This window comes from Tasmannia lanceolata, unplaced genomic scaffold, assembly GCF_043159265.1.
Source record: "Tasmannia lanceolata isolate RefF3 unplaced genomic scaffold, GAP_Taslan_0.1 ptg000003l, whole genome shotgun sequence".
NCBI classification, from domain to species: domain Eukaryota; kingdom Viridiplantae; phylum Streptophyta; class Magnoliopsida; order Canellales; family Winteraceae; genus Tasmannia; species Tasmannia lanceolata.
The window spans coordinates 2,951,338-2,962,638 of NW_027518680.1; the positions used below are offsets into that span (position 1 = coordinate 2,951,338).

The window sequence follows — 11,301 nt, forward strand, 5'->3', positions numbered from 1 at the left end:
ATTCAGATGAAAAGTCACCCTTTAAGGTTCTCTAAGCCATTGATCATCCTCATGCGTTGATCTTACTGTTGGGGATCTCCAATCGTAATCCAATAGGTGATGCTCCACCTGATCTATAGTCCTACAATGAAAATCTCTACGGAGGGGGAGAATTTGACTATACAATCACTATCATATAATTGTCCACACAAATTCAATTCATTGCTCTATAATTAATTGCACTCCCTCAATATTTATTTGGTATAATCAAAGTTCTGCAAACTTCATCACATAGGATGTATTATGCATTTCTTAATTTTAGGGATCAACTAAACCCTATACCTCGAAGAATCCAACCATCAGTGGTGATAATATCTATTGGATATTTTCAAACTCTTGGTTCCAATCAGCGTGTAGACTTCTTTTACACACCCACATTTCTCTTAGTGTCTCCACCAAGTGACCGAGATAAGTCATCCTCTACCCTGTTAGAGCAGCACATATGTCCTATGTATTACACTGGGATGCCCAGTCAACATTCATAACTATGAAGTATTTTAGGTCTACAATGAACTGAAACACTAAATTTTCTGCCGTTGGTTTCAAAAAATCCTATGCACCATGTTTCCACACTGTTACCTAAGGAAAAATATTTCAACATCTGAATGGCATTAATTCAATATACACATCAGTCTATTGGAAGCAGTACCCCGGGCCTACAGAGATATTGCTGTTTTTCTTTATATAAATCATTGAGATTACAAATAATAATGTGAGAATAATTTTGTAGGAAACTAAACCATCGAATTGCATGTGCTATATGAGTTGGCACACTTGGTGCACTTTCAATTAGAACAGTCTACTCTTTTTTGCCTCTGATGAGCATCTTATCTTCTTGATCTCCTCTGTTAATCCTACCTCCATTTCCTCTCTTCTTTTCTATCATGGCCTTTCCTAATTGTGGGGCAATTGGAGTACTTGGTTGTGGAAAATCTGGCTTGAACATAACGAAATGCCCTCTCTCAACTAATCAAACTAGAATTAATTACATGACAAAGAAATCGACTAAGAGAGATTTGCGAACTAATATATTCAAAGTGCGAGCAATTCATGAATTATATATTCAAAGTTCAGTTTTAATGCCATTTGGGTATCCGAATGAAGTAAATATGGGTGTATGAATGGGTTGAATTTGAGTACTAAACCCATTTTATTTCTTGGATTGGGTACCTGATGGGTTTATAAACTTTGGCCCAGGCTAGGTTTGGGTGAAGTCTATTCAGCCCGGCCCCCTTGTGTTTGGGTTATGTTTAGTTTTAGAAATTTTGATATAGACTTTACTCAAGTACCCATAACCCTGCCCAACTTTCACCCCATACACGATTTTTAAAAAAAAAAAAAAAAGCTCTATCAATGGCCAATGGAAAAGGTTGTAAATAAATATAGTTGGAGTGCTGATACTGTTCTTTTATGGACTAATAATGAATAACATACTTAAAAAAGAAGCTATCAATAATCCAGTTTATTGACTAGTACAAGACAGGGAGCTTCTTCTTCTTTTTCTGAAGTACACAAGCCAAAGAAGCTGAAATTAATGGAGTTTCTCAGATTGCATGGAATGCCATCTTGGCTCCATCCACCGGTCTTGGATGAGGAAGGTATCTTATCTTTGCATCAGGGTTGATGAGTTCCCACCTTGAGAGGAAACCAAAATAAAGTAACCCTCAATATTGCTTTTATGATTCTAGTAATATAAACAAAGGACTAGTTTGAGATGGATTTGCAGGGATTTTACCTGTATCCTATGGTGAGATGATGAAGAAATATGGAGAGTTGTATGCGGACCAACATGTTTCCTGCACAAATTCTCGGTCCCCCACCAAACACTTGGTATGTTCCCGGCTTTGCAGGTTCCTTCAACAATAGTAGTAAAAATTCTTCCAAATCAGCAACTCATATGTGTAAGTCAAGATTATAATTAGAGGAAAATAATTTATTTTGTGTTGTAAAATTGCCTATCTGATGTTCGACGGAAACCCGAAATAACCGGATAAGTCAATATGAGCTCACACAAGAACAGAAGAAGTATACGCGATTCAGCATTGGCAATGGTGCTACATTCACAGCAAAAATGGATAAATAGCTTCCACTATGCGACGATTACAAAGTTATATCAAATGTGTACAACGAAGAACTTATATATATATATATATATGGGCCCATTATATATATAGAGGAAAGTGAAGCTACACCGCCGGTGCAGCTTCACTTTCCTCATATATATGTATATATATGAGGAAAGTGTTGGTTAGCTTAAGCTCACCAAACTTATGGTGCGCTTAAGCGCCCAATCACATGGAGGCCCACTTTGTTAGGAAGATCCAAAGCATTCATTTGAAAGGGTCTTACATAGATGGGGTGTGTACCAAAAATCAGCTCCATAGGATCATCCTAACCCATCCATTTGTGGAGGTCAAACTTAAGCGCATCATAAGTTTGGTAAGCTTAAGCTCACCAACAGTTTCCTCTCCCTCCCTCTCTCTCTCTCTCTCTCTCTCTCTCTCTCTCTCTCTCTCTCTCTCTATATATATATATATATATATATATATATATATATATATATATACTAGTAAAAAACCCCGTGCGATGCACGGGCCGACAAAGAATTGTATGGACCACATCATAGGTTGATCCAAACCGTCCATGTGATGGAACACAACATCAATAGGTTGTGCCTGTAAAATCATTTCCATAGGCTGATATTAGCCCTCCAATCTATAGAGGTTTTCATAATTTGTTGTTCGTCTGAGGTGTCCGGAATTTGTAAATATTTTACTGGTGTGAGGAATTTGTAATATCCACAAAAAATTAATAAAGAAAAGTAGTTTTTTCGTAATTGTCATATTTTGATACCTTTTCTTTGTAGTTTTTTCTGTAATTGTCATATCTAGGTACCTGTTGTCCATAATTTCCCTCAAACTTTACTACTTATTGCTAGCTTCTTTCTTTACGTATTATTGCTAGCAACGTTTCAAGAAATAGTATTTCCGTACAGTTTTTCATCACATCTAATAAGTCAAATCTCTGAATACATATAATTGCAAAGGATGGGCGAGACATAACGTTTGGAGAAGGTAGCTAGCAAATCAAGATTCGAAATTACCAATGAGGTGTTAATACCACATATTTTGCAAATAATTCCGAGCATTCATACCTTTTTTACCCTCACAAAACGGTATAAGTCATCCACATTGACGTGTTAAATGGACAAAATTCTCTCCTTTTCTCTTTTATATATATATATATATATATATATATATATATATATATATATATATATATATATATATATATATATATATATATGAGGAAACTGTTGGTGAGCTTAACCAAACTTATGGTGAGCTAGCTTGCCCAATCACATGGGTCCCACATTTTGGGGAGTGATCCAAACCATTCATTTGCAAGGCCTTATCATAGATAGGATGTGTACCAAAAATCAGCTCCATAGGATCATCCTAACCCCTCCATATGTAAGGAACTTTCAAATGAATGGTTTGGATCATCCTACAAAGTGGGCCCCCATGTGATTGGGCAAGCTAGCTCACCATAAGTTTGGTGAGCTTAACAGTTTCCTCTCTCTCTCTCTCTCTCTCTCTCTCTCTCTCTCTCTCTATATATATATATATATATATATATATATATATATATATATATATATATATATATTAAGCTCACCAACAGTTTCCTCTCTCTCTCTCTCTATATATATATATATATCCAACCCTAATCCTAATATAGAAGTTCTACCTAACCTCGGATATTGCACAAAAATAAAAAGTACGCAATTTTCTTATGGGCTTTGAAATTTAAAAAACTCCTGAGAAATATATATCACCACGGGTTTCACAATAGCAGGCTTCTAGTTTAAGTGTTTGCATCAAATCATCTCATAAATAAGTGGGTGTTTGGATTAAATCATTCCATCCCTAGAGAGAGGAATAAAATAAAATATTCATTTTCATCATGTTATAATGCTGAGTGAAAATAAAATAAGAACTCCATTGTCACCATATTATAATTTAGTTAGACAATCTCATGGAGAATCTATATGAAAACAATGAAGCTGCTTGATATACAGGAATATCACACATGGTTAGAACCTCATTATAAAAAAAGAAAAAGAAATTCTAAATCACATGTCTTGTGGCTATGGTACAATATTCCATAGAAAGAATTTCAAGAATATGATCAAAGGGGATGCAATTGAAACTCTTAAGAGACTGATAACAAATCAACTGCGATTTTCTGTATCTTTTAACGAAATAATTAGCATATTTGCTGCATCACAATCGTTAGGCGTTGGGATCTTGAATTACATTCTCTTTGGATCAAAGTAATTCTTCTTAAGTGCTTACCAAACACTAGAAAAGAAAATGAAAAAGAATATAGGAAGCATTTCTACTTACATTCCATCGATCAGGATTAAAAGTAAAGGGATCCTCGAAGTTATTTGGATCTGTATGTAGGTGACGAAGCCATACAGCAACTTTCCAATCTTTTGGTATTCTATAACCTGCAAATCAAAATTAAGATTGTAACTCATTGGTACTATCATTTTGCCCATGAATTTTATTTCATTTCTGTACCTCGGTAATCGACATCTTTGTTTACCCGTCGGAATATCACAGGAGCAATGTTAGCCATTCTTACTGTTTCTTCAACAACCTTCGGGCAAGGAAAGAGAGAACATTGATAAGCTCTTCTTACAAAGCAGACAAAAGAGAAAAAAAGAAAAATTCAGAAAAGAGATAAATTGGGATGTCATTCCATACTTTGGGTGTGTATTTCATTTTCTTAATATCTTCCATGGTAATGAAGGCCCCTTTCTTTTGAATACTAATCTCCATATGCTCCTCCTATAACATGAACAAAGATGTTTGAATTTTGTTAAAAACTAATATGAAGTGTGTTGTCACCATGGAAAGAAGGAGAATTTGCTGTGACAATAAGGTAATAACACATTCTACCAATAGAAAGATATCCCTAGATTGGCCAAGAGTGCCATGAGGTGTGACTTTCTGGGTATTCCTAACACTCGAACTAAGTAGCTAATTTTCTTTTGTTGTTGAGGTGAGGTGGTATATCCCCTTCTATACTTTTTCATTCATCAATAAAATTTAAGGTGCTGCTAACGAAAATAGAAGTTGAAAAATAAAAGACTTGTTCCACGCTTCATAGTCAAGGACGAACCACGTTCTTGGTGGTTTTCGCCTGCAATACTAGATTTTATCTTTAAAAAAAAAGCCAAGAAACCATAAGGACATATGCTGTTAGAATGAGTACTCGAAGGCGTCGAAGCACGTCTGGTGATTTGGAAAGGTAGTAAAGAGACCACATTGTTGCCATGCCAGTGGATTCGTAACCCGCTATGATTAAGGAGGTGATGTTATCAACCACTTCCTCATCACCCAATTGATTTCCCTCTTCATCTTTGATCTGCATCAACCCATCCATCAGATCATTTCTTTCCACACTTGCAGAATCTCCTCCTTGCTTCCTCTTCTCCAGTTCTGCTCTGAACACTGCACCCAGCTTCCTCCGACACTGCCATGAAAGTTCTTTATCAATATTTTGTACTGTTGCATAGTGAAAGAGTCAACTACAGGCATAATTTGGTTATACATGGAGTTGTTTTCTCATTCTAAGGAAAACACTTTGAAAAGTGAAAACCAATGAAATTCTTGAGATATCAGAAAGGAATATCAGAACATGCCATTTTGATTAATCCAATGCTTTGTCTGCTTTTTTTTTTTTATCATTATTTTATTGGTTTCTTCTTGTTAACTCTATGGTTGTAGGCATCTCTTCCACCCGTATTGGGTCCCTTTGTTGGAAAGTTTAATTCAAACGGTGGTTGCCTAGTGTGGCCCACGCAAAGCCATGTCTATCTCATACTCGTCTAGAAAACTTGAGTCGGTGTGTTTTGATGTTTAGTTTTTTATTATTATAATCTTGTAGCTGATTTATAGGACGAGATCTATATCTCTTAGGATCGGTAGAAACGTGAGGTTTTTGGGTGTTGCACGGATGAGGCAAACATTATTATTTAAAGAGTGGATGGGATTCTTTGTAACAGTAGAATGAATGAAATATAGAAATACACAGTAACGTTCTCTTCTTCTATAGAAAAGCTGTTTTATATCCTTTTCTTGTTATCTAAAGTTCTACACCTAGAGAGTTTGTTGTATTTTCTCCCATTTTTGTTTCTTACCCAACAAAAGGAAAGCATAGATAAATACTGTAGCTAACCTTTATTATTATAATTTTAAAGGCAAAATAGAACAAACATAAATATCTTAAATATATGCTACAGTTCTAGTAATTTAGAAATGAGCACCGACGAATCATTGGCATTATCAGGCAGCAATCAAATAATATCTTTCCTTGACATATTTTAACCATTGAAATATCATAAATATATCCTATACTTCTAATGGACATTTACCATGATTGGCAGCCATGAAAGTTTTTCCATGGAATATTGGCTTAAATCAAGTGGTGGGAGAGGGACAAGGAGAGTGAAAGAGGAGAGAACTGAGAGGGTATGAGTAGGGAGAGGGTGGGAAGTGTCGGAAAGGGAAAAGAAGAACCCTACTCAAAATAGAGTCTTTGTTTTCCTTATTTATCAGCCACCTCGCACCATCTCCTCACTAATATTCCATGGAAAAAATTTCATAGTTGCCAAACACGGCCTTAGGGGCATGCATGGATTCTTTGGAGTGAACATGTTTTGCTTGATTGATAGGGAAATAGAAAAATGGAATAAAAAAGAGAGGAAAACCGTTCCTTGAATCTCACCCGAAGGGCGTGGTGATATGCAGTACCCGGAAAGTTGAATGGTTGTGCTCTGACTCCTTTAACGACGCCTCTGAAGCATTTATCAAGCTCATTTAGAAGCGGCCCTGGCTTGTAACTAACGAACATATTGCATATGTTCTCAAATGTCACCTGAAATTGAGTATGATGGTTCCTTTTCTTGGAAATTTTTATGCATGGAGATCAATTTAATAGATTGATTTAGAAAGAAGAAAGGTATATATGAAAGGATATTTCACCTTCTTGGTTTCATCGTCTGCCACGATTGTGCCCTTTTCGGCCCAAGAACGTAGGGAAGAGGTGATACCAGGCTGCACTACGAGAGTGATTCGCTTGAGTGCTTCGGGCTTGTTAATGGCGTTCAAAATAAAGCTCCTAATCCTGGTGTAGTATAAATGATAAAAAAACTCTATCTCTATCAGCTTAAGCTTTTGGAGTAACTGAAATTGTTTCACATGGTATCAGAGCTATTGCCTCGCGGCAAGACCTGGCTTCAAAACCCAGTAATTCCTTGATATTAAATATCTACGTGTATGGCCAAACCCATAAAAAGAGGGGCCACACGTGAGGGGAAGTGTTGAGGGATAAGTGATTGAATAATACTAGCTCTAACAGCTTAAGTATTAGGTACCTAACCAATACGCCAAAAAAGCTCCAGAGCTTATGGAACGCGTTAGGCAAGGCCCTTAAACTTCTGCTAGGCTTGGCCCACCTAGGCGGGCTCCCACTCAGGACCGTAACATTAAGCTTTTGGAGTAACTGGTTGTTAATTTCACACCTAGTATGAGATTCTCCGTTCACAGATACGACAGAGTTGGCACCGATGATCTCAGTCGATGGCCATTTGATAGTGAAAAGATCACTTGATTGCAAGATGAATTTGTTGATTGCTGGGGAGCACGCTATGATGGATGGAGAGCCAAAGAGGTGGCTTCTGTACATCCCTACTCCTTCTCCATATCTGTTCAATCCAAAAAAGACGCATAAGTTCAAATTTCATGTAGATGTAGAGTTGTTCTTGCAGCAGCAATACAGAAAACCCAATAGAAAAATGAGGAGCATACAAGTGAAATTAAACTGTTACCTTTGTCTCCTAGATTTGATAAAATCATCGGGGCGTTTGACAATTTTGAAGTACCAAAGGAAATTGAGCATTTCTCCTATGAAGGGGAGACCCATGTGACCAGGTGGGATCTTAGACCCATTCAAGCTCGCTTTAACAGGAGCCAAGAACCATATTTCATTCCACCACCAGAGCAGCCACACCACTATTGGGAAAAGTCCCAATGCCAAAGCAGACCACCATGCAAACACTCCTTCCATCTCTCTCTCTCTCTCTCTCTCTCTCTCTCTCTCTCTCTCTCTCTCTCTCTCTCTCTCTCTCTCTCTCTGTGTGTGTGTGTGTGTGTGTGTGTGTGTGAGATGTTCTATCTCTCACCACCCTATTCTCCACTTCCTTGCAGATAAATATGTTGTGAAATGATTCCCATCCCTGATTCCTCAAATCATGTTCAAGAAACTGGACAAGCTCTCTCTCCTTCTCTCTCCTTCTCTCTCTCTTTCTCATCAAGGAACTCGACAAATCTTTCTCACTCTCTCTCCGTCATGAAGCAACTCGACAAATGCCACTCTCTATTTTATATTCTCACCTGGCTTTTCAGCATTTCACGCCTTTTGTTTGTCATAGTTTCCTTAAAATGGAAGGGGCGGACATTCTGGCAATGTGGAGGCGAATATCATTTTCCTTTTGGGGGGAGGGGTCAATGGTTTGGTTTGATAATTTGACCCTACCCACCCACTTAAACTCCAAATAAAAAAGCTCACCATTTGCTCCTAAATTCCTAATCGCTATCATATTTCGTCATCAGGTAGTATGGGGATAAATCCTACCCCTCTTACTGGAATTTTCAAATTCCTTTGGCACCTCTTCATCCTCAAGAAGGGGTGGCAAAGGAATTTTTAGTGTTTTCTATGTTTGGTTGATCCTGACCCCTTTTCTGAACAAGGGATCTTTTTTGTGTTGTTCCAAAAGATGTTTCGGTGACTTATAAAGAATTTTAAAAGAGGGAGATGGTAAATTTCTAGGAAAACGTTAAAGGTAGGTGCTCAAGATTATTAGGGGTGCATTTGTCACCAGCCTTTAAAAAGGGTAAATTCTCTGTTTAACTTTCTCTGATTGGCTGCTAAGAGCTTTTTGGGAAGTGTACTTAAGATATGCAACCATGTATTTTCTTAGGGGAATTTGCTAGTGCCCATCGCAGAAGGCATTTAGCAGATGGCTTGTTGCATGTGAGGGCAGCCACATCATGAATGAAGACAATATCTGCTGAAAAGTGAGCTGGTGTGGCTCCTCTCACATGCAACAGGCCAGTAGTGAAATGCCTTCTGGGATAGATGCTAGCAAACCCCATTAGAAAACGAATTAAAATTCTCGGATCAAATAGTGGATGAGAATCATGAGAGTACACTTCACTTGAACTTGGTAAAATACATGAAATGACTTCTCCTTATTACTTTGAATATCGACACAACGGTCATATATTACCAGCTCAGATGGTGCGAGGGAGGGACTTTTCTTTTCTCTGAATTATATTTTATTGAAATATCCTTACCAACTTGAGTAGATTGTGTGTGTTGGAGAATGTGAGCCACTCACATATCGTGTATTGATTTGAATTGTTGTCCCACATAAAACGCAAACTTTCAATATTGACACAACGGTCATATATTACCAGTTTAGATGGTGCGAGGGAGGGACTTTTCTTTTCTCTGAATTATATTTTATTGAAATATCCTTACCAACTTTAGTAGATTGTGTGTATTGGAGAATGTGAGCCACTCACATATCGTGTATTGATTTGAATTGTTGTCCCACATAAAAAGCCAACTTTGAATATTGACACAACGGTCATATATTACCAGTTCATATGGTGCGAGGGAGGGACTTTTCTTTTCTCTGAAGTATATTTTATTGAAATATCCTTACCAACTTTAGTAGATTGTGTGTGTTAGAGAATGTGAGCCACTCACATATCGTGTATTGATTTGAATTGTTGTCCCACATTAAACGCCAACTTTGAATATTGACACAACGGTGATATATTACCAGTTCAGATGGTGCGAGGGAGGGACTTTTCTTTTCTCTGAATTATATTTTATTGAAATATCCTTACCAACTTGAGTAGATTGTGTGTGTTGGAGAATGTGAGCCACTCACATATCGTGTATTGATTTGAATTGTTGTCCCACATAAAACGCCAACTTTGAATATTGACACAACGGTCATATATTACCAGTTCATATGGTGCGAGGGAGGGACTTTTCTTTTCTCTGAAGTATATTTTATTGAAATATCCTTACCAACTTTAGTAGATTGTGTGTGTTAGAGAATGTGAGCCACTCACATATCGTGTATTGATTTGAATTGTTGTCCCACATAAAACGCCAACTTTGAATATTGACACAACGGTCATATATTACCAGTTCAGATGGTGCGAGGGAGGGACTTTTCTTTTCTTTGAATTATATTTTATTGAAATATCCTTACCAACTTGAGTAGATTGTGTGTGTTGGAGAATGTGAGCCACTCACATATCGTGTATTGATTTGAATTGTTGTCCCACATAAAACGCCAACTTTGAATATTGACACAACGGTCATATATTACCAGTTCAGATGGTGCGAGGGAGGCACTTTTCTTTTCTCTGAATTATATTTTATTGAAATATCCTTACCAACTTTAGTAGATTGTGTGTGTTGGAGAATGTGAGCCACTCACATATCGTGTATTGATTTGAATTGTTGTCCCACATAAAAAGCCAACTTTGAATATTGACACAACGGTCATATATTACCAGTTCATATGCTGCGAGGGAGGGGCTTTTCTTTTCTCTGAAGTATATTTTATTGAAATATCCTTACCAACTTTAGTAGATACCAGTTCAGATGGTGCGAGGGAGGGACTTTTCTTTTCTCTGAATTATATGTTATTGAAATATCCTTACCAACTTGAGTAGATTGTGTCTGTTGGAGAATGTGAGCCACTCACATATCGTGTATTGATTTGAGTTGTTGTCCCACATAAAACGCCAACTTTGAATATTGACACAACGGTCATATATTACTTGTATACGTACATGTTATTATTTATGGAAAATCAATAAAGAAACTTGTTTGAGAAGTGTGTTTTGTACACAAAGGAGGACTGATTGTTTCCTCGAAGTGGATTAAGAGGCCGATCTTCCTTCTAAGAAGATCAATCACGTTACGAACCGATTCGGGTTCGTAGCAGCCTCTGTGACGGAGTGACCCGAACGTAACCAGGTTCACATGAGGCTGTGTCTGTTTTAGATTTTGAAAACCGATTGTAAGTCCAAAACTGATTCTCTACTTAACTCTATTAACCCTTTGCCCCAAACTAAGTCCAAACTGATTATTGGACTC

The 11,301-nt window shown here is 37.3% G+C and overlaps 1 protein-coding gene across 2 annotated transcripts; it reads right to left on the reverse strand.

Annotated features, from left to right (window-relative positions):
• Window positions 1-1,393: 1,393 nt before the first annotated feature.
• On the reverse strand, window positions 1,394-8,863 carry LOC143847796 (ent-kaurenoic acid oxidase 1-like). 2 transcript variants are annotated; one of them, XM_077356575.1, is made up of 10 exons: window positions 7,943-8,863; window positions 7,637-7,819; window positions 7,098-7,169; window positions 6,841-6,910; window positions 5,326-5,586; window positions 4,815-4,898; window positions 4,629-4,707; window positions 4,449-4,555; window positions 1,775-1,893; window positions 1,394-1,674 (listed from the first exon to the last, which is right to left on the reverse strand). In XM_077356575.1, the coding sequence occupies exons 1-10, from the start codon at window positions 8,179-8,181 to the stop codon at window positions 1,584-1,586; spliced, it is 1,305 nt and encodes a 434-aa protein (XP_077212690.1). In that variant the 5' UTR covers window positions 8,182-8,863; the 3' UTR covers window positions 1,394-1,583. The 2 variants fall into 2 exon arrangements, with proteins under 2 accessions (XP_077212690.1, XP_077212683.1); XM_077356568.1 differs by having other exon boundaries at window positions 6,841-6,990; window positions 7,098-7,239.
• Between the last annotated feature and the right edge of the window lie 2,438 nt (window positions 8,864-11,301).

What these genes read in the sequence shown, in the direction of transcription:
- LOC143847796 (XM_077356568.1), bottom strand. Translation starts at nt 8,181, where the DNA reads ATGGAAGGAGTGTTTGCATGGTGGTCTGCTTTGGCATTGGGACTTTTC. An exon ending in ATCAAATCTAGGAGACAAAG is followed by an intron (nt 7,820 to 7,942) that starts GTAACAGTTTAA and finishes TGGATTGAACAG; the next exon opens with ATATGGAGAAGGAGTAGGGA. An exon ending in TTAATCCTGATCGATGGAAT is followed by an intron (nt 1,894 to 4,448) that starts GTAAGTAGAAAT and finishes CTATTGTTGAAG; the next exon opens with GAACCTGCAAAGCCGGGAAC.